Source organism: Haliotis rufescens, unplaced genomic scaffold (genome assembly GCF_023055435.1).
Source record: "Haliotis rufescens isolate VD_foot unplaced genomic scaffold, xgHalRufe1.0.p SCAF_21, whole genome shotgun sequence".
Classification (NCBI taxonomy): domain Eukaryota; kingdom Metazoa; phylum Mollusca; class Gastropoda; order Lepetellida; family Haliotidae; genus Haliotis; species Haliotis rufescens.
Genome location: NW_025963902.1, coordinates 7,891,437 through 7,919,361, shown reverse-complemented (window position 1 = coordinate 7,919,361; position 27,925 = coordinate 7,891,437). Strand labels below are relative to the sequence as shown.

Here is a 27,925-nt window from a genome sequence, read left to right as displayed (position 1 = left end):
ACCATCAAAAACAGCAAACATTCTGTGACATAACGTATTCTGAGAGAAAGAGAGAGACATACATCCCATAGTAACATCTACGCCGACTCACCGTGCTACCTCGTCCAAAGTTACCAGAAGTGATATTTTACTGGTACATATAACTGATATAGTACAAGCGTTCGCTCCCCGACCAAGCCCGCAGTTTCGACCTTCTGATACTGCATGTCACGATTATTTATTGAAAACCAGTACATTCTTCATAATTACCACATTCACCTGCTGTTATCCTCTCACTATATTAATTAGGTATGAAACAGCTGTTAATCAAGTTTACATGGGTGAAGACAAACTCATTATAATCAATGTAACAGGTATTGCCACAAGGGTAGAATAGTTTGACAGTGACCGTACCGTGCGCCATAGTCGTAACATTCGAGAGGTGGTGGTGAAATGGGGTTAAACTTCGCGTTCAAGATCACAGCACTTACATAGTGTTAGGCTGTTTGTACTAGTCCGGACTTAGGCTGGTTTCATAGTGCTATCCCGCTGAGATACCACGCTGCAGTTTAACGTGGATACCCCACTCAGACACAGTATACTGACTCAGATGAAGTTTCTACGTTTGTCTGCACCACCTCCTTCCTTTTTGCTTTTATTTTGGTCTTTCCCTGATATAACTCAAATACTGTTCAAAGCGACCGTAAACACAAATCACTCACGCACTCACGCACTCACGCACTCACGCACTCATGCTGCTGGGAAACAATTCCGATCCCAGTTGGATAACACAGGTGCTCAACATCACATATACTCATCCTTTCAACACCAATAAAAACAAAAATTCCCTCAACAATTATATCATGATTTGACAAAATTAATGTTGCCAAAATAGCTTTATTTAAAATATCAAATTAGTTTAAAAAATGATGTTGTGGATTGTCTGGCTTTGGCAGCTAGCAGTTCAATTGTGCGCCATTGTCATGTCTTCATGGAGTTGCTTACAAACCTAGAAACCGGGAACCGATCATAGGTTTCTGGAGTGCCAAAGGGACGCAACTCTGCACAGCGAATTGCGGCGCCTAGGACGATTGGGGCACCCGTTCCTCCCGATATTGATGTGAATAACTTGGTGATATTTATATGGAAGAGTACAGGTGCTCAAAAACACATATACTCATCCTTTCAACACCAATAAAAACAACAATTCCCTCAACAATTATATCATGATTGGACAAAATTAATGTTGCCAATATAGTTTCATTAAAATATCAAATTAATTTTTAAAATGATGTTGTGGATTGCCTGAATTTGCCAGCTAGTAGTTCAATTGTGCGCCATTGGCATGTCTCCATGGAGAGTACACTGATCAATGCAGTCAAAACAGATGTTGTGCAGCATCATGAGGATGGTGACGTTGATTAATAATATGTTGATCAGGCACTGAGCAGATGACCACTTGGATATACCATGTCTATACATCCAATATGCTGCGAGATCTGTGTTTCTGATTAGTGTTAAGCGATGGACATCCAGTGTACAGGAACTAGAGCTACGTTAACGTAAATCTGACTTTGATATCAGAATCAGCCATCTTCTCCTGGTAGAGCTGGTCGAACCACTCGTTCTGGGCCACAGTGAACCAGTTCTTCCAGTCGCCCACTTCACCTGGAAATATGTAACATAACTAGAAAGATGTTTGTATAAGGGGAAACAGCCCTGTCACCATTCTCTTGAATCTTGTAACAATGTCTCGTCGCTCCAGAAACATGTATTATAAATATTTTGAGTTCCGGAAATCGGCTTTCAGCTCACATCACCAATATCTAGTTATATTCAAGATGGATCCGTGTTTGTTAAGTATCTAGTCATTTATATGAAATGTATCTGACCATATAACATGTCACCTCAAAACCATATAACATGTCACCTCAAGTCCATTACAAACAAGCAGACCCGTGAAGATCCGGGGTAAAATCAGTAACCCATGCTTGCCACAAAAGGTGACTATGCTTGTCGTAAGAGGCGACTTACGGGATCGGGTGGTCAGGCTCGCTGATTTGATGCATGTCATCGTATCCCATTTGCGTGGATCGATGCTCATGTTGTCAGTCACTGGATTGTCTGGTCCAGACTCGATTATTTACAGACCGCTGCCATATAACTGGCATATTGCTGAGTGCGGCGTTAAACAACAAACAAACAAACAAACAAACAAACACATAAATATTACAAGCTGCGACTTACCTTTCCTGTAGGTTACGCGCTGGGATTTCTTCTGTTTCATGTTGTCGAAGCTGGCGAGCTCAATCGCCTCCAGCAGGAACTCTGCGCTGCGTCCTGTTCCCAGGAACTCGTTTACTTTCCGTATCTCTCGCAGTGGGTCCTTGAAACAATAACAATAAAAATAAATACAACGGACTTCGACATAATCAGACTATGTTCGATAATCAATAATCCCCCGGCCCTTTGTTAGTTTATCCTTGATATGTAAGAGTTTGATTGTCTGGGTTTGGCTTACAGGCTGATGTTCCACGTCAGGAGTACTCCTGTGCTGCGTCAGGCAAAACATACTTACTTTCTCATGCACATTGTACGAATGGCGGGTGCTACCTGTAGAGTAGCACATGCATCACTGATTCTGAGAGGTCCATTCATATAATGTCCACAGCTATTTGCCCTTTAGGTCAAGTGGAATCTGTTTTGGCAGAAAATCTAGGATGGTTATTCTCTTGCATTGACAATTAATAAATAGGTCAGACAATGAGGACCTGTGAATGGAGTGGGCAGAGTGTCCCTTTCGTCCATATCCTGTGATAGAGGCTTATGCATATAAAGAAATGCGATTATTGATATATGTGTCAGGATCATGGGCTATTTCCAATATCCTTGTCCCTGTTTGATGGCTTCGCTTGCCGTGAGTTGAACCAAGACACACGTGAGTTGAACCAAGACTAACGTGAGTTAAACCAAGACACGTGAGTTGAACCAAGACTAACGTGAGTTGAACCAAGACGTGCGTGAGTTGAACCAAGACACACGTGAGTTGAACCAAGACACACGTGAGTTGAACCAAGACACGCGTGAGTAAAACCAAGACACGTGAGTTGAACCAAGACTAACGTGAGTTGAACCAAGACGTGCGTGAGTTGAACCAAGACACACGTGAGTTGAACCAAGACACACGTGAGTTGAACCAAGACTAACGTGAGTTGAACCAAGACTAACGTGAGTTGAACCAAGACTAACGTGAGTTAAACCAAGACACACGTGAGCTGAACCAAGACGTGCGTGAGTTGAACCAAGACACACGTGAGTTGAACCAAGACACACGTGAGTTGAACCAAGACTAACGTGAGTTAAACCAAGACACACGTGATTTAAACCAAGACACACGTGAGTTGAACCAAGACACACGTGAGTTGAACCAAGACTAACGTGAGTTAAACCAAGACACGTGAGTTGAACCAAGACTAACGTAAGTTAAACCAAGACACACGTGAGTTGAACCAAGACTAACGTGAGTTGAACCAAGACTAACGTGAGTTGAACCAAGACTAACGTGAGTTAAACCAAGACACGTGTGAGTTAAACCAAGACACGTGAGTTGAACCAAGACTAACGTGAGTTAAACCAAGACACGTGAGTTGAACCAAGACACACGTGAGTTGAACCAAGACTAACGTGAGTTGAACCAAGACTAACGTGAGTTGAACCAAGACTAACGTGAGTTGAACCAAGACTAACGTGAGTTAAACCAAGACACACGTGAGTTGAACCAAGACTAACGTGAGTTGAACCAAGACTAACGTGAGTTGAACCGAGACACACGTGAGTTGAACCAAGACTAACGTGAGTTGAACCAAGACTAACGTGAGTTAAACCAAGACACGTGAGTTGAACCAAGACTAACGTGAGTTGAACCAAGACTAACGTGACTTAAACCAAGACACACGTGAGTTGAACCAAGACGTGCGTGAGTTGAACCAAGACACACGTGAGTTGAACCAAGACACACGTGAGTTAAACCAAGACACGTGAGTTGAACCAAGACTAACGTGAGTTAAACCAAGACACACGTGAGTTGAACCAAGACGTGCGTGAGTTGAACCAAGACACACGTGAATTGAACCAAGACACACGTGAGTTAAACCAAGACACGTGAGTTGAACCAAGACTAACGTGAGTTAAACCAAGACACACGTGAGTTGAACCAAGACTAACGTGAGTTGAACCAAGACACGCGTGAGTTGAACCAAGACTAACGTGAGTTGAACCAAGACTAACGTGAGTTGAACCAAGACACGCGTGAGTTGAACCAAGACACGTGAGTTGAATCAAGACTAACGTGAGTTAAACCAAGACACACGTGAGTTGAACCAAGACGTGCGTCAGTTGAACCAAGACACACGTGAGTTGAACCAAGACACACGTGAGTTAAACCAAGACACGTGAGTTGAACCAAGACACACGTGAGTTAAACCAAGACACACGTGAGTTGAACCAAGACGTGCGTGAGTTGAACCAAGACACACGTGAGTTGAACCAAGACTAACGTGAGTTAAACCAAGACACGTGAGTTGAACCAAGACTAACGTGAGTTAAACCAAGACACACGTGAGTTGAACCAAGACTAACGTGAGTTGAACCAAGACACGCGTGAGTTGAACCAAGACTAACGTGAGTTGAACCAAGACTAACGTGAGTTGAACCAAGACACGCGTGAGTTGAACCAAGACACACGTGAGTTGAACCAAGACTAACGTGAGTTAAACCAAGACACACGTGAGTTGAACCAAGACTAACGTGAGTTGAACCAAGACACGCGTGAGTTGAACCAAGACACACGTGAGTTGAACCAAGACTAACGTGAGTTTAACCAAGACACGCGTGAGTAGAACCAAGACACACGTGAGTTGAACCAAGACACACGTGAGTTGAACCAAGACACACGTGAGTTAAACCAAGACACGTGAGTTGAACCAAGACTCACGTGAGGTGAATCAACACACACGTGAGTTGAACCAAGACACGCGTGAGTTGAACCAAGACTCACGTGAGTTGAACCAAGACTCACGTATGTTGAACAAAGACACGCGTGAGTTAAACCAAGACACGCGTGAGTTAAAGGCGATTATCAACACCGTATTGCCAGAGCTGACACCTGTCTTCATATGAAACGTTGGTGACTTTAATTGAAAATATGTTTTCGATTGTTAATATGTTGTTTAGCGCTGCAATCAGCCACATTCCAGACCAGACAAACCAGTGGTTGATATCATGAGCATCGATCAACGCAATTGGGATAAATGACATGCATCAACCAAGTCAGCGAGTCTGACCACCCGATCCCGTTAGTCGCCTTTTACGACAAGCATAGTCACCTGTTACGGCAAGCATTGGTTTCTGAAGACCTATTCTACCCCGGTTCTTCACGGGTCGTGAAAAAAGGTGTTTAACATAGCGTTCGTGATTGTTGTAGTTATAAAGCGACTTACGTGCGTGCGTGCGTGCGTGCGTGCATGCGTTGTTTGTCCGGGGTGCTTCACTGAACCGCCTCAATTCACAAAGATGATATATATGTTCAAACAATGTATTGTATATTAATTGATCCATGACTTTTGTTTTCTACCAATTACACTGTATCACAAGTGTAAGATGTTAGAGGGAGTGAGTTGGGTTTAACGCCACATTAAACATTATTACAGTTATATCAGGGCGAGTCATCTTAATGTGGGAGGAAAGCCCGAAGTGACGTAGGTCTTAGACGTTTACCACTTCGGTGAAACCACGAGCACGGGTATGGTGCTGACAAACCTAGAAACATAATCGGAGCGAACCGGGATTCGAACCCACAATCATAGGTTTCTGGCGTGCCTAAGGGACTCAACTCTGCACAGAGAATCGCGGCGCCTTAGATGCCTTAGACGACTGGGCCACCCGTGCCCCTCTTAGCAGTTAGAAGGGTTAATGTTGGCGTGCATGTTCAGTGTCTTTCTCGTTAGACGTTCACACAACTAAACACCACGAATGCCTTTTATGTTTTAGATAATGGGTGAGTGAGTACAGTTTTACGCCGCTTTTAGCCATATCCCAGCAATATCTGGGCAGGGGATACTAGAAATGGGTTTCGAACCTGGACTTTCGGCGTGCCGAGCGAACGCTTTAACCACTAGGCTACCCGCCGTCCCTGTATTAGATAATGGCATCCCCAAAAGCCATGATAGTACACAGTATCCAATGGTTTCAATGGACCAGTTTCATTGCATCAGATGATGGTTTAAATATGAAAGTCTTACCTCCTTCAAGTCCTCGTAATGGAGGGTGAGGACTGGCAGGTCCGGATAAGTCCTCTTCATGTCCTCAAACTCCAGGACATAGTCGAACCAAGACCCGTAGGAAACTGTGGCAATCAAGAACCAATGTTGGACGTCCTAATGGCATAGCCTTTAGTCTGGCATCTCATTCATTATTCCATGCATTTAAAATCGCTTTTATTAGTTGACCATCTCCGTGGTTAAGTGATAGAGCGTCCGAGTCATACCCAAAAACGTTAAAAGATGGTACTTAATTGATTACTGATTTACTGAGTCAGTATACTGTGTCTGAGTGGGGTCTTCGTGTGAAACTGGGATTTCAGTGGGCGAGTTCTATAAAATCGGTATCAGTCCGGACTAGTACCATCAGCCACACACACACACACATAGGTGCATGCACGTCGCTATAATCTTGGATGCAACCTTCACCTTCAACTCACTTTAATTAGTTCGTTTCGCCATGGGTTCTTAAGCAAGATTTTATTAGGATTCAAGAACAGTTCCTTTGTCAAGACGAACCAATCATATGGTTTTAGGCTTCTTATCATGATGAAGAAGCATTCCACCCTAGGTTATCGAGATATTTACAGATATTTACTATATAAGAGATATAGAATTCGCGAACCGGAAAGATCAGCATTTATCGATACAGGTGGCATATTCAAAGATCAAATACTTACATTTACCAAGCATGAAATATTGCATATAGTTCTCCCATCTTCCCGTGTACTTGTAGTGCGGCAGACCTCGCATGTAGTTGTAATAGGACACAACCACGTCCTTGGGATTCCGTATCAAATACAGGATTTTACACCTCTTCTTGAGGATGTCCACCGGAAGCAGCTTCAGTTTGAAATGGCTGTTGAGAATTCTGGGGGACGGAAGTGACGTCACATCCTCCTGTGGCAGGTATTCAAGCATGCCTACGCCCTTCTCAACACTGTCCTGAATTGTCTGGCCAGTGACAAGGAGTCGAGCCACCTCCCAGATCCAGTGTGTTCCTAAAACAATGTTGAAGGATGGACATGTAGCTAAAAATATTTCCTGGGTGATTTACGATTGTTCTTGTTAGAGACAGATCCGGGGTAGAATAGTTCTTCAGCAACCCATGCTTGCCGTAAAAGGCCACTATGCTTAGAGGCGACTAACAGGATCAGGTGGTCAGACTCGCTGACTTGGTTGATGCATGTCATCGTATCCCAATTGCGTGGATGTCAATCACTGGATTGTCTGCTCCAGACTCGGTTATTTACAGACCGCCGTCATATAGCTGGAATGTGGCTGAGTGCGTTAAACAACAAACAAACAAATAAATGTTAGAGACAGGCTGTTGGGGTCACTGATTCCTTTGAATACAATTTATGTTTTTGAGAAAGTTTCAGAAATATCCCAGTCCCTCTCCACAGACTCATAAGTGATCCGTCTCTTACAGGAATGAGGCTCTGAGAATGGTTCTTGTGTTTTTGTAATAATGTTCGTCTCCCCTTCCTTTCAGTCAGATTGGGGGCACGACTGGCCCGGTCCTCTAAGGCGCTGTCATTCTCTGTGCAGAGTTGCGTCCCTTCGGCACGCCGGAAACTATAATTGTGGATTCGAATCCCAGTTCACCCTGATTTTGCTATAAGGTTTGTCAGCACCATACCCGTGCTAGTTTCATAAAAGTGGTAAACGGACGAGACCTGCATCACTTTAGCCTTTCCTCCCACATTAAGCTGACACGCAGTGATATAACTGGAATACTGTTTAAAGCAGCGTTTCCCCAAAGTCACAGGTTAGGTCGAAAGCTGGTGATTATATGATGAAGTTATACCAATGTCCCTCTGGTTAGAGTTGACATGCTTTGTTTGTTTGTTGTTTAACGCCACACTCTAGCAATATGCCAGCTATATGACGGCGGTCTGTAATCGAGTGTGGACCAGACAATCCAGTGGTGGACATCATGAGCATCGATTCACGCAACTGGGATACGATGACATGCATCAACCAAGTCAGCCTCATACAACAAGCATTGTTACGAAAAACATTGGTTGCTGAAAACCAATTCTACCCGGATCTTCACGGTAAGTGTTGACATGTGTGTATGTGTCAGTGAGATGTGTAAAGACATCAGGGGCGGTCGGGTAGCCTAGTGGTTAAAGCGTTCGCTGCTCACGCCGAAGACCCGGGCTCGATTCCTGACATGGGTACAATGTGTAAAACCCATTTCTGGTGAAATCGAACCCGTGTGATATTGCTGGAATATTGCTAAAAGCGGCGTAAAACCAGACTGACTGACTGACTGACTCACTCACTCACTCAGTGTAAAGACATCACTATAACGCCATCTTACGTTGACTGGCATACCTTTATCTGATACGATAGTGAGTTATTTTTAACGCTGTGTTCAACAGTATTCCAGTAATCTCGCGTAGGGTAAGCTTGATAGGGAAGGAAAGCCCGAAGTGATGCATACATGTTTACCACTTGCTTGAAACCCACGAGTGAGTGAGTGAGTTGGGTTTAACGCCCCTTTTAACAGTCTTCCAGTTATAGCGCGACATGTCAGATTAATGTGGGAGGAAAGCCCGAAGTGATTCACGTCTCAGACGTTTACCACTTAGGTGAAACCCACGAGCACGGGCATGGTGCTGACAAACCTAGAAACATAATCGGGGCGAACTGGGATTCGAACCCATAATCATAGGTTTCTGGTGTGCCCAAGGGACGCAACTCTGCACAGCGAATCGCGGCGTCTTAGGCGACTGGGCCACCCGTGCCCCACAGGATGCAGCTGTCAATCCAAAGTGCGGTGAGGTGAAATTGGGTTTAACGTCGCGTCCAAGATTATTGCACTTATATTGCGACGTGCATGCACGTGTGTGTGTCTGTTCGTACTAGGCCGGACTGATGCCGATTTATAGTGCTCGCCCACTGAGATACCATGCCGCAGTTTAACATGAATCCTTCAGGTCAAGAAGTTCTAAGCCTGACTTACTTTTAACTATTGGCCAAAGTAAACTAGTCAATGCATGGAGTACATTGTTTGAGTAGTTCATTGCAAGTGTATTTTGGTCTATTGGTGCCGTTTGTATATTAATGACAGCCAACTGAACGTGATAGGGGCCCAAATGGACACAGAAATGGAAAAAAACAAGAACCGAGCAGTCATCAAGTTTTTGACTTTAGAGATAAGTACTCCCCAAGAAATTCATTCAGTGTACTGACTCCGAGCCGACCAGTCCTTGTTTTAGCCCCTTAATACCGAGCGCCAGACACGGTAACAACAAGTACCATATTTAAACGTCTTAACGTATGACGCGGCCAGGGATCGTTCTACCGTCAACCCAAGAATCAGACCGAAATGGGATTCGAACTCTTTTGATGATACCTTCCCTTGTATAGAATCAATAATGATGAAAACCTAAAACGATCCATCTGTATTAAAGGCTTACCGGATTTCGGGTAAGCGCAGATGAAGATGTCATCGTCTCTGATGGGGAGGTTGTGGATGTTGGTGATGGAATCGATGTGGGGGAAGTTTGGGTAGCTGTTACCGTCGTGTTCGATTTGCCAGATGGTGTCGCCACCGGCGTCCTCTACCGTGACACGTGACATCGCAATTCCTGTAATTGACGGTATCGTGAAACCTAATTTAGGGGCATTTACTTTTGGACGTGGCACTCTTCCAGAGGGCGACATGGCCGTATTGGTGCGGGACTGAATTAGTTGACTAAAGCGGCTTAAACCAGCATTCATATACTCTATTCAAAAGCAAAATAGGGGTGGTCAGGTAGCCTAGTGGTTTAAGCGTTCGCTCGTCACGCCGAAGACCCTGACAAGGGTACAATGTTCGAAGCCCATTTCTGGTGTCCCCCCGCCGTGATATTGCTGGAATATTGCTAAAAGTGGCGTAAAATCAAACTCACTCACTCACTCACTCTAAAGTTAAATAATATGTTGTCACAGTTTGGAGCTGGCGATCTGGTTTTAGGTCTATTGAATTAGGAATCCCAACTCTAAACGGAAACCGTTAGCAGTGAGTATTTGGTGGGTGGGGTGCTAACATCTAGACGTGTTAGCAGTTAGTATTTGGTGGGTGGGTCGCCAACATTTAGACGTGTTAGCAGTTAATATTTGGTGGGTGGGTCGCCAACATTTAGACGTGTTAGCAGTTAGTATTTGGTGGGTGGGTCGCCAACATCTAGACGTGTTAGCAGTTAGTATTTGGTGGGTGGGTCGCCAACATCTAGACGTGTTAGCAGTTAGTATTTGGTGGGTGGGTCGCCAACATTTAGACGTGTTAGCAGTTAGTATTTGGTGGGTGGGTCGCTAACATCTAGATGTGTTAGCAGTTAGTATTTGGTGGGTGGGTCGCCAACATTTAGACGTGTTAGCAGTTAGTATTTGGTGGGTGGGTCGCTAACATCTAGATGTGTTAGCAGTTAGTATTTGGTGGGTGGGTCGCCAACATTTAGACGTGTTAGCAGTTAGTATTTGGTGGGTGGGTCGCTAACATCTAGATGTGTTAGCAGTTAGTATTTGGTGGGTGGGTCGCTAACATCTAGACGTGTTAGCAGTTAGTATTTGGTGGGTGGGTCGCCAACATCTAGACGTATTAGCAGTTAGTATTTGGTGGGTGGCTTGCTAACATTTAGACGTGTTAGCAGTTAGTATTTGGTGGGTGGGTCGCGAACATCTAGACGTATTAGCAGTTAGTATTTGGTGGGTGGCTTGCTAACATCTAGATGTGTTAGCAGTTAGTATTTGGTGGGTGGGTCGCAAATATCTAGACGTGTTACCAGTTAGTATTTGGTGGGTGGGGTGCTAACATCTTGACGTGTTAGCAGTTAGTATTTGGTGGGTGGGTCGCCAACATTTAGACGTGTTAGCAGTTAATATTTGGTGGGTGGGTCGCCAACATTTAGACGTGTTAGCAGTTAGTATTTGGTGGGTGGGTCGCCAACATTTAGACGTGTTAGCAGTTAGTATTTAGTGGGTGGGTCGCTAACATCTAGACGTATTAGCAGTTAGTATTTGGTGGGTGGCTTGCTGACATCTAGACGTGTTAGCAGTTAGTATTTGGTGGGTGGGTCGCCAACATTTAGACGTGTTAGCAGTTAGTATTTGGTGGGTGGCTTGCTGACATCTAGAAGTGTTAGCAGTTAGTATTTGGTGGGTGGGTCGCCAACATTTAGACGTATTAGCAGTTAGTATTTGGTAGGTGGCTTGCTGACATCTAGACGTGTTAGCAGTTAGTATTTGGTTCTGTGTAATTCCGATGCATCAGTTGATTGCGTAGATTGATGCTCATGATGTCAATTACGGTGTTGTCTGGTCCGCCGTAAGATAGCTGGAATATTGCTGAGTACGGCGTTAAACAAACAACCAAACAAGCTTAAATATTCCAGCGTTTTAACAAAATACTAGCTGCTCGAATAATCTAAATCTTCACTTAAAAACGATTGCGTTTGGTCAAAAACGTATATACATCTATACGTCTTTGGTTGGCCCGAAGCTAGTCAATATATTGTTTTTTGTTGAAAACTTGCAAACAAATGATGTTTTTTATACGTCAACATTATTCATATGCCCCCCTCCACCCCACTGTATTCCCGTATGTACGTTTACGACATTAATAGACCGAGTTACGCCCCTTTCTTATATAACGCCCAAGCTCCTCACAGCGATAGTCCGTTCGCGGAGCTCTCTATACCATCGCGATGTTACCGAGGGTGTAACGAAGGTGTCACGCGCTGGGAAGGAGCTTGTATAACGCCCCACACAGATTACCTCCCTTCCCTGCCATCAACACCCACACTGATCATTTTAGCGTGTCCGACATTCGTCGTGCATATGTGCCAGCGAGATATGTACATGCAGCACAGTAACCCCATGTTATGTTGAGTGGCATACCTTTATCTGATTCTTGTGTCAGTCAGAAACTCTCTTCCTCGTTGGACACTGGTTGGGAGTCCGAGGTCAGGCCATGCGCACAAACTGAGCGTTTGGTCGAAACACTTCAGTACCGAGAACATGTTCGCGTTGTGACAAATACCCCAGTATAGCGCTATATTGAAATTCCGTGTTTTGCCTTGACCTACAAAACTGGTGACCTGAATAATTTTTAAGGGTCCTTTTAGGAAATATGAGGGTCCTCTAAATTAACTAGTGTAGTTTTTTGTACTGTAATATTTGATAATTACTTTAATTACAGGGCCTGTTTATTTATTGTCAATAATTTGTACAATGAATATTATAGTGCGTCCATGGGGATGCAATACATTTTTGTCTGCGTCCATTCTATACATTTCTGGCTCGTATAAAGCCTAGGAAATGCTGTTTAAAGTGACGTCAAATAAAACTCACTCATTCCTTGTACTTAAAAAACACGAAGAGGACTGGGGCATAATTATGTACTCAGCAATATTCGAACGGTCTGTAAATAATCGAGAGTGGACCAGACAAACCAGTGATTTATATTATGAACAAATCACGATGAAGCAAACAAATCAGCCAAGTCAATAAGGCTGACCACCAGATCCATAAAGTTGAAACTATGATTGTGGGTTCGAATCTCACATTTGATCTTTAAGTTTCTAGGTTTGCCAGCACCATCCCCGTGCTCGTGGGTTTCACGGAAGTGGTAAACGTTTAAGATCTGCATCACTTCAAGACTTTCATCCCACATAAACTGACACGATGTGATATAACTGAAAAAAGGGAGGCGGAAAACCATTCTCGTTCAGTTGAGTGAGTGAGTGAGTATGGTTTTACGCCGCTTTTTGCAATATTCCAGCAATATCACGGCGGCGGACACCAGAAATGGGCTTCACATATTGTACCCATGTCGGGAATCGAACCCGGGTCTTCGGCGTGACGAGCGAACGCTTTAACAACAAGGCTAGCCGACCGCCCCCGTTCAGTTGAGGTCACGGGTCAGGTGTGTCATAGCCCCAACACCCCAACAGTTGTTGTGCAGACACATCCAACATGTCGCAGGATGATACATGTGTACCTTGTATTTGTACCACGGGAAGGCCCGGGTTGGAGTTGGTCTTCAGCAACCCATGGCATGTCATAAGTGAGTGAGTGAGAATGTTGACTAACATCTAGTCTCTGAAATGAACATATCGTACAGAAAAAAAACAGTTGTTCAGTTATCTTAATAAAAATATAATAAAAGGGAGCCCAGTGACTCTCTTCATTTTCAGATACTGCAGTAATCTAGACTTGCCAAACATTATAGACTTGCATGGGCTGTATTTGATATATATTTGTATCAGGTTCTGTAAGACAGACTAAGTGAGAATGGTTTGACGCCTCTTTTAGCAATATTCCAGCAATATCAGGGCGGGGGACACCAGAAATGGGTTTCACACATTGTGCCCATGTCGGGAATCGAACCCGGGTTTTGACGAGCGAACGCTTTCACCACTAGGCTAACCCAAGAGGCGACGGGATCGGGTGGCTTGTTTGATGCATGTCATCGTATCCCATTTACGTAGATCGACGATGCTCATTGTGTCAATGACGGGATTGTCCGGTCAAGACTCGATTATTTACAGACCGCTGTCATATAGCTGGAATTTTGCTAAGTGCGGCGTTAAGCAACAAACAAACGAACAAAGTACATACACGTGTGTCGCTGGCCTTGAACCATGGCACGAATACCCTACCCTACAAAAGGTGATCATGGGAGAAAGACAGAAAGACCAGAGTGCAAACAGGAGCACATGTACTTACACGCCCATCATGGCATCGGCAACGACCGTAACGTCAATCTACGTCGGGTCTGCACGAGTGACATCGGCGACTCTATAGGTAGTATCCTTAGTGTTGTTAACCCGCCTGGATTCCAGGAGTGAGTGAGTGAGTTGGGTTTAACACCGCTTTTAACAGTATTCGAGTTATATCGCGGCGTGTCAGCTTAATGTGGGAAGAAATCCCAAAGTGATGCAGGTCTCTGACGTATACCCCTTCGGTGAAACCCACGAGCACGGGTATGGTGCGAACCGGGATTCGAACCCACAATAATAGGTTTCTGGCGTGCCCAAGGAACGCAACTCTGCAAATCGCGGCGCTTTAGACGACTGGGCCACCCGTGCCCCCTGATTCCAGGAGAGTAAGCCCCAAGTACCACGTGCTTGTCGTAAGTTCCAGTTACCGAAGACGTGGTACACTGCTGATTAGACATGACGTGGCTGATGCCGTCCTGCCCCGGCGGCATGGGGCGTTGCTCATGCTCTTAACCACTGGTTTACCTCACCCACGTTATTTACATGTCCCCGTTATACAGCTATAATATAATTCTGAATGCGAACAATGAGTGAGGTCAGAATGTCCTCCGTAGACATATATAGATTGTGCACACGTTACGCAAAAGAAAGTATACACCCTTTTTCGATGTAGGTTAAACAGGAACGAGAAATGGTTATTCCATGGTGATGTATTTGATACGGGTATCATAGTTGTGTTTTGGGCCTTAAATTTGCAGTGTTTTGGCGACTGTTTTCAGCCCAGTAACGTTTAGAGGTGAGGTGAGGTGAAATTGGGTTTAACGTCGCGTCCAAGATTATTGCACTTATATAGCGACGTGCATGCACGTGTATGTGTGTGTGTGGCTGCTTGTACTAGTCCGGACTGATGCCGATTTATAGTGCTAGCTCACTGAAAACCATGCCGCAGTTTAACATGAATACCCCACTCAGACACAGTATACTGACTCCGAGCCGACCAGTCCTTGTTTTAGCCCCTTAATGCCGAGCGCCAGACAGGGTAACAACAAGTACCATCTTTTAACGTCTTTTTGTATGACGCGGCCCGGGATCGAACCCTGGACCTTCCGCTCTCCGGGCGGACGCTCTACCACAAGACCACGGAGGCGGTCTAGTAACGTTTAGATGATGGTTTGACCAAAGATATATTTTCAAGTGTTTTACGCTCAGTAACAATTGAGATACCCAGTGCGTTCTTTCAAAAGTAATTCTTTTTAAAGGAAACGAAAACATATGAATATAAGACAGCCTTGTTGGGGTGATACAAATAACTGTCAGGCCTCGGTTTGGGGAATTAGCTATTGGGAGCTCGCCTTGAAACAAGAGAGGAGAGAGCTGTGAGGTCCTTATGGTTTATTCAAGTGTCATATCATTCAAGTTACATCAATTAATATATGATAGTGACGTACAATGGTAATAATGATAATGATATGCTAAACAGTGTCCATCTAATAAAGGCATAATAATAACGTTAATGTGTTTAATATTGGAGTATGTACGGTAACATTATACAACAGATGCAGTATTTACTAGAATAATAACGGTAATGCCAAATATCATTTCTTAACAGCTAAATTGAGTAGTCGTAACATTTTAATAGAGCATGTACGGTAGACTGCGCACACTGCTTAGATGAGGAACATGACATTTACTTATGAAAAGACGGTAAACATTAATATTTGTAATTTCAGTAATAATTACCACAACATAATGATTTCGGCTTATACGGAAAGTAAATACTTGATCCAAATAAAGATACGAATGTACGCGGTAGAAGATATAGCTCGGTTTGAGTTAGTGTAATTATTAGTTTTAGTAGTGATTACTTTGGTGACTATGGTAATGAATCACCGCGGCTGTGTTGCTATTGACTACGCGCATTTTCTAGATATATACGGAGCTAGACGATAACAGCTAATGGAGTGAATACGGTAATTGTATATTTAAACGATGCGCGTTTGAATGTCCTTGTTATGAAGTATAAAGAATGACTATAACAGTATTTAAATGACTACGGTAATGAAATTGTGGTATAGGCGGTGATGTAGCGTAAGCAACTATATGATGGACGGGACTCTTTACAATATATTCAAATACTTCCTTAATGAGGATAAAACCTAAGAAATATGTAATGTGTTGTTATAGCCTATTGTGTAAGCGCACGGAAGGTAAAGCTGCTCATATAACCTTTGATCGGTGGACTGTCGGAAAATATGGAATAACCGACCTACGTATTAAATAAATCTTGCTTGAAACATTTGTGTTAACTCTAGGAACCGTTTTGTGACTAAGCTACACGTACGCTACGCTACCGCACGGAAATATAAACTGTATATGCATCTGGCCTTTTGAACAGATGATGTTAGACATAGAAGGGGAATATAAACATGGATGTCGAAATATAGGGGAGAACTATTGGTGCCGCATATTAATGATACATAAACTGGAGGAGCCCACGACGCATTACACTTCAAACAACACTGGAAAGTGCCTGAGTATTAGACGGTAAATAATATATAATGAGCAGTCATTTAGAACTTGCACACAGTAGATTGAGAGTTACAATATGGCAGTAATGATTCAACTTAACTATAACATTTCTAGACAACAATAACAATGAAATAAGAAGTTTAGTCATCAAATAGGAATATTTAAATGTTTCTTACCTTGAAACAAGAGAGAAGAGAGCTGTGAGGTCCTTAGGGTTTATTCAAGCAAGTGTGCTGAGGACCAACACCCAAGGAGTTATAGACCCCCACAGCTCTACTCTTATCACATTAACAATTACTTTGAAGTTATAATTTCGGTCTCTGTTATCAAATTACGACGAGTTTTTGTTAACCGAAGCAACATGCACCGTATACAGTCAAACATCGTTGTGTCGAAGTCGACCTTCGTAAATAATTCGAGTTATTCGAGTTAAGACACAACCGAAATTGCTGAATAAAGGAGGAATACGCAAGGACCAAGTTTTTACTTCGAGATAACCGTAAGTTCGACACAACGGCATTTGACTGTTTTTGTATGACATACTAATGATGATGCTGTGGTATAGAAAGAAAATAACGATGTCCTGTATGATGTGGAAGTCTTAACGCTGTTGAGTGAGTGAGTGAATCGAGGCCATAACCGATACGTCAAACATGGATTGCCTAAATTCCTGTGGAGGAGTAGATTTCCACAAACGTCCCAACACACTCAACCTTAACCCAAAGAAACACTCAGTTCTTGTGTGTCAATTCCTTTTTCCACGCATCTGACAGTGTCAATGTCCAGGCGTCTCAGTTACTTATGATGGGCCCACCTGGGCGTGCTTTCCTTAAACGTATAGCCCTTTGATAGGCCAGCAGCACTCACCTTGTGAAGCGTGAACGTAAGTTTATCGTCACTGCGAGATGGTACGGAGGCCCCGATGTACGCACCTGTAGAGGACATTGCACAAGGAAAGTTACTTTGCCACCGTAAGTACGTTTGTAAATGTTTTACAATCTGAAGGGAACATTAATGCTTCTTCAGACAGAAACGCCTAGTCCGTATGTAAACCGTATATAAGAATGTGTTCGAACCTTGCACTATTTACGAGATGGCTTACGTGTGTTCTATGCTGCCGGCGAAAGAATACACCCATGTTCAATGGGGTTTAAAATGAAACGAACAAGAAAGAGTTATTTGATGGTGGTGTATTTGATACGGGTATCATAGACGATATTACATGCATCGTATCAATGAGTATCTCACAATATGTCAGCCTCGTAACGCCAGTTTTGGTATTTCAGTTGGCAGATATTTAACATACCCTTATAGCTGGCATGAGGTGAGTTGAAATGGGGTTTAACGTCGCGTACAAGATTATTGCGCTTATATAGCGACATGCTACACGTGTGTGTGTGTGTGTGTGTGTGTGTGTGTGTGTGTGTGTGTGTGTGGTAAACGTCTGAGACCTGCATCACTTCGGGTTTTCCTCCCACATTAAGCTGACAAACCGCGATATAACTGGAATACTGTTAAACGCGGCTTTGATTTATAAAAAAGGACAAGATCAGGTTTGTTGGCCTGGATACGTCTGAGGCTGTAAATTGGCCTATTCCAAAGAATCATTTTCCATGACGCCCTCTACATATTCCGGGTCATACCATGGGTGGACCTCTGTGTCAAAACCACAAGCATGGTAAAGACGGTAATAAAATGATCGAGCTACACATCATATCGTTTAAGATTCTGTGTTTGTGCCAAAGCGGGGCATCCACTGACATTGTGTTGGACAGTCTCATTAATTTCATAACATAATCTACATTTCATATTTACCTTTTGATGCAAAATTATTATTAATATTATTTTTATTTTTATCATTATTATTATTATTATTATTATTATTCACGCATGATTATTATCTGTGCAGTCTCACTGAACATATCTATGTACGTGTGTCCTCTGTATCACATGTTGCGATTTATAAGAAAAAAACATGACTTGACTTGACCTGCCTCGTGTGACCTTTACCGCCGTTGTGAGGACATAGGGCAACGTTACAAAGCAAGCGCGGGGATATGTCGGTGAGTGGACATGATTTAGCTGTGAGTCTTACTGAATTCTGTTAAACAATTCGTGTATGTATCTTTCCACTGATGTGCAGGAATAAGGCTGTTATTGCTGTGACCATGTGGATAATGCTGTTATTGCTGTGACCATGTGCAAAATGCTGTTATTGCTGTGACCCTTCGCATAAAGCTGTTATTACTGTGACCATGTGGATAATGCTGTTATTGCTGAGACCATGTGGATAATGCTGTTATTGCTGTGACCATGTGGATAATGCTGTTATTGCTGTGACCATGTGGATAATGCTGTTATTGCTGTGACCATGTGGATAATGCTGTTATTGCTGTAACCCTGTGCATAAAGCTGTTATTACTGTGACCATGTGGATAATGCTGTTATTGCTGTGACCATGTGGATAATGCTGTTATTGCTGTGACCATGTGGATAATGCTGTTATTGCTGTGACCATGTGGATAATGCTGTTATTGCTGTGACCATGTGGATAATGCTGTTATTGCTGTAACCCTGTGCATAAAGCTGTTATTGCTGTGACCATGTGCATAAAGCTGTTATTGCTGTGAACATGTTGATAATGCTGTTATTGCTGTGACCCTGTGCATAAAGCTGCTATGGCTGTGACCATGTGGATAAATATAAACATGATATGAAACACAATATAGTCATTATTTTCTCGGGAAGGGAGAAACGGCCAATTAATAGACAATATTCTGGTCAAGTACGTTCTGGAGCAATAAAACCTTTCCACAACCAAAACTCTACCCGCCTAGTTTTATCCTTATTGATAGTATCTGCTTCAATATACCATCTAGTTTCTCTGGAAGGGCGAGGCGAACAATTAATACTCAATACTGAGAGTACGTTTTACAGCAATGTACCCCTTTTACAACAACCAAAACTCTAACTACCCCCCACCCCACCCCACATCCCCCCACACACACCCGACCCCTCCACACACACAAGGACCGGGAATATTGGGGCTGTTTAAATGGTAGCACGCTCTCACGTATACATTGGTCAACACAAACAACACAATACAGCAATAGTGTTTGCCAACCCCGGCCTTTGACCTGCCTGTATGGGACTCCTCACCGCAAGGTCTTGTTGTAAATGCTATCAGACGCATGTGACTTAGAGATAGGATATCTTGACATACATACACCCAAGAAGCGCTGTTCCCCCTCCGTTCAAGATGTCAACTTGTACACATTACGATGTGATAGTTTTTTTAAACAACGTTTTCCAGTTATGGGAATACAAATAACATACAGCAGATATTGTTAGGTACGTGTATTCGTCGCCGTGTACCGTATTCACATTTAATAGACTATTCCCGATTTTGAGTGATTTTGCAATTCACCGTTCTCATTTGGAGCCAAACGGGCTGTACGTGTATATGTAGACATAACCATATACACGGTTTGGCATCAAAGTGGTGGGAAATATATCATTGCTTGAATGTCTATTTTCCATACCGGTTCGCCCCGATTATTTTTCAAGGGTTATCAGCACCATACCCATGCTCGTTGGTTTCACCGAAGTGGTAAACGTCTGAGACCTGCATCACTTCCACATTAAGCTGACACGCCGTGATATAACTGTAATCCTTTTAAAAGCAGCGTTAAACCCGACTCACTCACTCACTCACTCACTCACTCACTCACTCACTATTGTTCACGTTTTCCTGTTCTATTTTCCAAAATGAGAGGTTTTGGGTTCCCATTCGATTACAGTCAAACCTCGTTTTGTCGAACGCGGATGTGTCGAATTCCCGGTAGTCTCGAACTCGCCTTCCGGTCCCTTCTAATTCCTTCCATATTTATCATCATTTATACTCAGATATGTCAAGCTTGATGTGTCGAATTCCCTGTTGTCTCGAACTCATTTTGGAGTCCCAAGTATCCAAATTAAACATAAAAAATCCCTTGTATGTTATTGGGTGTTTTTGTTCCGTGCTGTCCCACTACATATGTACTGTATGTTTATGGTATTTCAGGTTTAGGCCGTACAGCTGGCATCAGAATAGCATCACCATGACGACAATAAGCTTGAAAGACGACGGCGGGGACGAGCTGTTGGTCATCTCTCACAACGGCTGTCGTTTCCCAAACTTTCCTAACAATCGAGCCATCGAGAATATGGCTTCCGTGAAAATCAGATCGGATGACGTCATCTTGAGTACATATTCTAGATCAGGTATGAATACTGAAACAATTACTTACTTAATTATGTAAACTGTGTAAGGGGTGGTGCTACCGGTAGAGCAAGGCATGCATCCCCTTTTCGCGAACACCTGGTGTCATCACTGATTTCAGGAATAAAATTCACAAAATTTTCACCACCTTTTGACAATTTAGGCTCAATGGGTTCGTTAGATAGCCGAGACTGATTATCCTCTGGTGTTGACGTTTTATTTTTGCAAATAAGTTTATGTTTCTTTGAGATAATATATTTGAAAAAAACTTGTGTAACTTCAACGATATTGGTATGTCTGCAACAGTCCAAAGATAAAACAACAACCCATATGAGATTAAAGCGACGTCGTCAAGTTTCTTTAAACCTACAACTATTTACCTATCGGATAAAAAACTATGTGATGTCATTGTACAGTCCCCGAGTACCATACTCTGGATTCTCTGGTGACACCAGGTGTTCACGAAACAGTTGACCATATTGTACAGACTCCGAGTACCACACGCAGGATGCTCTGGTGACACCAGGTGTTCACGAAAGAGCTGACCATATTGTACAGTCTACGAGTACCACACGCAGGATTCTCTGGTGACACCAGGTGTTCACGAAACAGTTGACCATATTGTACAGTCTCCGAGTACCACACTCAGGATTCTCTGGTGACACCAGGTGTTCACGAAACAGTTTACCATATTGTACAGTCTACGAGTACCACACGCAGGATTCTCTGGTGACACCAGGTGTTCACGAAACAGTTTACCATATTGTGCAGACTCCGAGTACCACACTCAGCATTCTCTGGTGACACCAGGTGTTCACGAAACAGTTGACCATATTGTACAGTCTACGAGTACCACACGCAGGATTCTCTGGTGACACCAGGTGTTCACGAAACAGTTTACCATATTGTACAGTCTACGAGTACCACACGCAGGATTCTCTGGTGACACCAGGTGTTCATGAAACAGTTGACCATATTGTACAGACTCCGAGTACCACACTCAGGATTCTCTGGTGACACCAGGTGTTCAGGAAACAGTTGACCATATTGTACAGACTCCGAGTACCACACTCAGGATGCTCTGGTGACACCAGGTGTTCACGAAACAGTTGACCATATTGTACAGACTCCGAGTACCACACTCAGCATTCTCTGGTGACACCAGGTGTTCACGAAACAGTTGACCATATTGTACAGTCTACGAGTACCACACGCAGGATTCTCTGGTGACACCAGGTGTTCATGAAACAGTTGACCATATTGTACAGACTCCGAGTACCACTCAGGATTCTCTGGTGACACCAGGTGTTCAGGAAACAGTTGACCATATTGTACAGACTCCGAGTACCACACTCAGGATGCTCTGGTGACACCAGGTGTTCACGAAACAGTTGACCATATTGTACAGTCTCCGAGTACCACACGCAGGATGCTCTGGTGACACCAGGTGTTCAGGAAACAGTTGACCATATTGTACAGACTCCGAGTACCACACTCAGGATGCTCTGGTGACACCAGGTGTTCACGAAACAGTTGATCATGTCCTGCCCTATCGTGGGACATCAACGAAGGTGAAAGCCATATATATTTTCTCATTGATTCAAAGTAATTTGAGTAAGTCAGTTCTTTAATTGGTAACTCAGGAACATTTTGAAAACAGTTCTCAAAAGATGTCGTCATTTTACTTCAAGAATTCCTCGAATCCGGTTATGTTATGTTTTCTCATGTATTTTGTTGAGAGTGGAATGGGTTATGGATGTGAATAGCATTGTGTTATTTATATGAAAGAGTACAAAACCTTCCAACTTTTCGATGTTTGTAAAAGGATCACACCATGGAACACTAGCCACAATAGGCATCATCAGTGTACCTGTGCAGTCTGTGAATGGCGAGTATGTGTGTGTGTGTGTGTGTGTGTGTGTGTGTGTGTGTGTGTGTGTGTGTGTGTGTGTGTGTGTGTGTGTGTGTGTGTGTACTCCCAGCTATTAGGAATAAAGCTGCAGAGTAAGTACACTGTGATAAAAAAGTTTGGATGTTAAAAAAATGTATGAACAACACCAACTGAGGTGACAGACGTCCACTGCTGTATGACGTTAAGCTGGTCTCCAATGTTGAAACGCAATTAAAAACTAAAACACTTCATTTCTGAAGGGCTGGGACTGGTACGAGCCTAAACTGTATGCTGTTAATCTGGTCTCCGAACAATAAGTTGAAACGCCATAAAAACTAAAACACTGTTCAAATCGGCGTTAAACCTACCTGATTTACTGTACCACTCCACCCTTTTAATCCAGGCACACACTGGGTATGGGAGATGTCACGACTACTCCAGGCGGGCAAGCTGGACACAAGTGACATCGACAAGACCTCGACCATGCTGGAACTATCTGACGAGGAGGTGTACAAGGACCTGCCATCTCCCCGACTTCTCAACTCCCACGCACCGTTCCAACATCTACCTGATGAGGTCAAGGTCAAGAAACCTAAAATTGTTCACGTCATTCGTAATCCCAAAGACGCTATAGTATCCTATTTCGTGTTTATGAAAAAGATCGGCTTCAGTGATTATAGTGGCAAGTGGGAGAATTATCTTCGTCCTGCGACAGAGGGGAGATGTAAGCACACACTATTCATCAGTATTTCGCACACAGGTGATGTTGCATGCAGAACGAACCACACTAGACGAAAAAGCAATCTTTGCCTTTTTGAAAGGAACATAGAGCGAAAACTTTCGCGAGTGACCTTATTTCCATATTTCCAAATTCGTATTTCTTTGCATTGTATTTCTTTGTATTTTGTAAAGTATCGCTTCTCTGAGAGTGTCTTTTTATGTGTATCAGCACATGTCCTCTGAAAGGCGATAGGATTGTATTCATTTGAAAACAACTCTCATAAGTTTTGGTAAAGCTTTGAAAGTGGTTGCAGGATTATTGCTGCTTGTTGAAATTGTGCCTTTCCTACAGCTTAGGCATAAGCCATTGCTTAGCACACCTGTTGCATAACGTGTGACAGACGCCTCCATATGTCATATTATCAATGTTACCGAGATCTCGGAAACAGGTCGCGCATTTGGCTGAAAGATGGCGGCGTAAGAGTTTGTCACTCCCTCATGTTTATCACACAGTTAGACAATGCTGATGATCAAAACCTCACACACGTCTGTGTGTTGTCCTGATGTCACTGCTAGTGATTTGTATGTGGAAATGGTGTGTCCGCACTAAAAGTTGGATTCGAAAATATCCGAACATGTTGGAAACTGGAATAACATTATTTCCAAATAAATAAGACCTTTCCAATTGAAGTCGTATTTTTATTTCATCAAAACCATCTGCATACGTTTATACTATAAATATATCTTAGAAGTAGTATTGGATAGGAAGCCACATTTTTTAATGAACTCTCAATCCCTGTTCTTTCCAAACTGCCCTGTGAGGATCCGTGTTAGAAATTGGTCTTGATTTGTTTGTTGTTTAACGCCGCACTCAGCGGTCTGTAAAATAATCGAATCTGGACCAGAAAATCCAGTGATTTACATCATTAGCATCGTTCCTAGCAATTGCGATCGATGACATGCATCAACCAAGTCATCGAGCCTGACCACCCAATCCCGCTAGTCGCCTCTTACGACAAGCATAGTCACCTTTTATGGCAAGCATGGATTGCTGAAGACCTATTTTACCCCGGAACTTCATATATTGTTTGATAGATGTTTTTTTCATATGTATCTTACTGCAATACGTGTTTCAGTATGTCTGTATATTTCAGTTGAATATGGTTCCTGGTTCGACCATTTCAAGTCCTGGGAAGAGGTGAAGAACACTACCGATATTCCGATCCTGACACTCCACTATGAAGACCTTAAAGAGGTTAGGCCCATGTAACATAGGGCGAGGACATAAGACATAACCAATCTTTCATTTATTAGGTTCAATGCCCTTTCAATCACATCACTTGAAGTGATGTTGCTGAAAGCCCCTTAATAACTACTCACTGTCTCTATGCTTTATGGCGTTGGTTGTTGCATCATAGTGGAATCTGTTTTGTCAAATATCAAGCCACTTCATGTGAAACATGTCTCTCTTGACTACTGAAACAACATGTCCTCAACACAATATCAAATGGTCGTTCCCTAACGACAACGTTACTTTAATGACAAAATGACGGAGTGTACAACGACTCGCTGAATACAGCATTAGAATAGACACAATAATTGACTTTATATGAACATTTCATTTTCACAATAGTCACCCATGCTCTGTATAGTACAACATAATACAACATAGTACAACATAATACAACATAGTACAACATAATACAACATAGTAAACATGATGATTCCTAGGTAATTAGATAGGGAGGAATAGGTCGCCTGAAAAGTGCCTGAAATGTAGCCAATGCTTCCAATGAAACATCCTCCTATTGAACATGTGCCTTTTCTTCTCCTTATCCTCTGGCGTTGACGTTGTATATTTTATATTTACTGTGCTCACAGGACACTTTCAGGGAGGCGAAGAAGTTGTGTGACTTCCTGGGCGTAGAGAGAAGCGATGACTTCATCAGACAAGTGTGTGAACAGTGTGAGTTTAACTCAATGAAGAAGATCAAGGCTACTGCAAAGCTGACTGGCAAGATTGCTTATCGCAAGGGCAAGTATGTTTGATACTGAATAGTTGTAACGTGTGTTAAACATCACATCAATAAAACTCAAAGAAACAAAAGTGGTGAAGTTATTTCTGAAGATACAAATACATGGTACAATGTGAACGATTTGTGTGTTTGCTACAGTTTTATAGACTTCCATGTCCGGCGTAAATCACATTTCTTATTCAGATTCTTATTCTTCTTGTTCAGATTCCACTAGTCTAGTTATCTGGGAGTACGATATACGCTGCAATTCGCTGTGCAAGTTTGGTCATCAAGCATTGCATAAGCAGAATCGCAAGGATTATGTTGTTAGGTTTTCTCAGCACCATATCCGTGCCCGTGGGTTTCACCAAAGTGATAAACGCCTGCAACATATGCATGTAAACAATTGAGACACTCCTCCCACATTAAACTGACACGCCGTGATTTAACTTGAATACTGTTCAAAGTAGCGTTAAACACAACTCACTCGCTCACTCGCTCACTCACTCACTCACTCACTCACTCGCTCAGTCATGAATGAAATATAAAACGTCAACGCCAAAGTATAACCAGTTTCGATTAACCGCCGAAACCGGTTCCAGTGGCGAAAAAGATGGTGAAAATGATGTGAATGGACCATTGAAAATCAGCAATGACACCAGTTGTTCGCGAAAAGAGAAATCATATCCCAACAGGTAGTGAGTGAGTGAGTGAGAATGATTTTACGCCGCTTTTAGCAATATTCTAGCAATATCAAGTCGGGGGACACCAGAAAAGGGCTTCACACGTTGTACCCATGTCGGGAATCGAGCCCGTGACGTGGCGTGACGAGCGAACGCTCTAACCACTAGGCTACCCGACCCCCCCCCCCCCCCCCCTGCTGTATTGCGAGCATCTGGAATCATCACTATCTGACAGTGATTCATAAACACCTGATACAGTCCGAATCGTACAATCGTCTCCGCTTTTAGTAGAGATTTATAATGATTGTGGAGACGATTTTGTCGCTTTTATCGCAGCTCTACTTAATTTCTGTTTTTCCTTAATACCAAGTCTTCCGTAACACATAAACTATTTTTCAAATTTGTCTACCGTAATATCTTGTAGATAGTCTGGTATATCGTTAATTAAATTTCTTTCCTTGTTTTCCAGGTGAAGTGGGTGACTGGAAAAACTGGTTCACTTTGGCACAGAACGAATGGTTTGATCAATTCTATGCAGAACAGATGAAAGATTGTCCTGTGAAAGTTCGATTTACACTTGATTAACGTCCGCAACGTTCAGGCAACGTGGCCTTCGGGATACTGGTAGCACATTCAGTTGCTAATACCATGGAGGTTACTAACAGCAATATCACGGCAGGGGCAGAAATGAGCTTCGCACATTGTACCCATGTAGGGAATCGAACCCATGCCTTCGGCGTGACGAGCGAACCCTTTTACCACGACAATACAATGAATGATTATGTATGATGCTTGTTGTCGCTGTTATTTCATGACCATATGTATTGCCTGTTGCCGTACAATAAGTAAATTAATAATTATCTATAATAAGAGCAGACAGGACATGCTAGGCATTGCCATTTCAGGACCATCTTGTGTCGTTTTTTATAATAAATTAGCATAATAACTATAAGTTTTGGTTTTAGGAATTTTATTTCATGAATTGTTTGTTCATTTTCTTTATTTAACAGAGAATCATGTTTGCAGCTGAACCATCTCCTTTGCTCATTGTGGCTGTACGTTCATACACTCCTGATTAATGTAAATTACCATTCTTTAGAAATAACATGTGAACAGGCCTGTGTAATGACCGTTTATAATAAAGCAATGCGGTGGGTACATACATGTGTATGTATCTGGTATAATGTTGTGTTTTACCGGGTGGCATGGACTCTGTTTTAGCGATAGATATCCCGAATCTCCCGAAAAAAAATATTTTAATTTTGAGGCTGTATTTTTAATCTGATTACCCAGTATTTTGTTACATTGATGCTGTTGTTTAAGTCAGATAACGCACGCTCGTACATTATCTATAACGAATGTCCAGTTACCTGTATGTTATCCTCATCAGAATGTACACAATGCAAAATAAATATTAAGGGGTGAGTAAGAGTCGATGTTCATGATCAGTGGTAATCAAATCGTCCAGATGCATGGACACGAATGTACCTGAATATAGCAATCTTACACCCAATCTTACACCCAATCTTACCAGCTCACTCATTTGATGACCATCTTTTAACGTCTCTTGGTGTGACGCGGCCAGGGGATTGAATCACCGACCTCCCGCTCTCCGGAAAGATGATCTATTTACGTCTCCACGGAGGTGGTTCTTGAGATGAAACTGACAAGCTCGACACGAGGTAGAAAGTTGGTAAAAGCTGGTATATCGGATGTCGGATGTCGTATGTCGTATGTCGGATGTCAGGTGTCGGATGCTGGTGAATACATATTTTTTGTGACTTAGACCGTCATATATCTCTTGATCGGATATAA

At 42.8% G+C, this 27,925-nt stretch overlaps 2 protein-coding genes across 2 annotated transcripts; one reads left to right on the top strand and one right to left on the bottom strand.

Annotated features, from left to right (window-relative positions):
• Positions 1–1,193: 1,193 nt before the first annotated feature.
• On the bottom strand, positions 1,194–12,286 carry LOC124111498 (sulfotransferase 1A1-like). Its single transcript, XM_046471220.2, has 6 exons — positions 12,189–12,286; positions 9,728–9,898; positions 6,977–7,297; positions 6,279–6,382; positions 2,227–2,365; positions 1,194–1,647 (listed from the first exon to the last, which is right to left on the bottom strand). The coding sequence occupies exons 2-6, from the start codon at positions 9,888–9,890 to the stop codon at positions 1,532–1,534; spliced, it is 843 nt and encodes a 280-aa protein (XP_046327176.2). The 5' UTR covers positions 9,891–9,898; positions 12,189–12,286; the 3' UTR covers positions 1,194–1,531.
• Positions 12,287–20,598: 8,312 nt separating this feature from the next.
• LOC125382948 (sulfotransferase 1A1-like) lies at positions 20,599–26,895 on the top strand. Its single transcript, XM_048401326.1, has 5 exons — positions 20,599–20,803; positions 23,096–23,416; positions 24,567–24,667; positions 25,294–25,447; positions 26,580–26,895. Exons 1-5 carry the CDS (start codon positions 20,641–20,643, stop codon positions 26,693–26,695), a joined length of 855 nt encoding a protein of 284 aa, XP_048257283.1. The 5' UTR covers positions 20,599–20,640; the 3' UTR covers positions 26,696–26,895.
• The last annotated feature ends 1,030 nt before the right edge of the window (positions 26,896–27,925 follow it).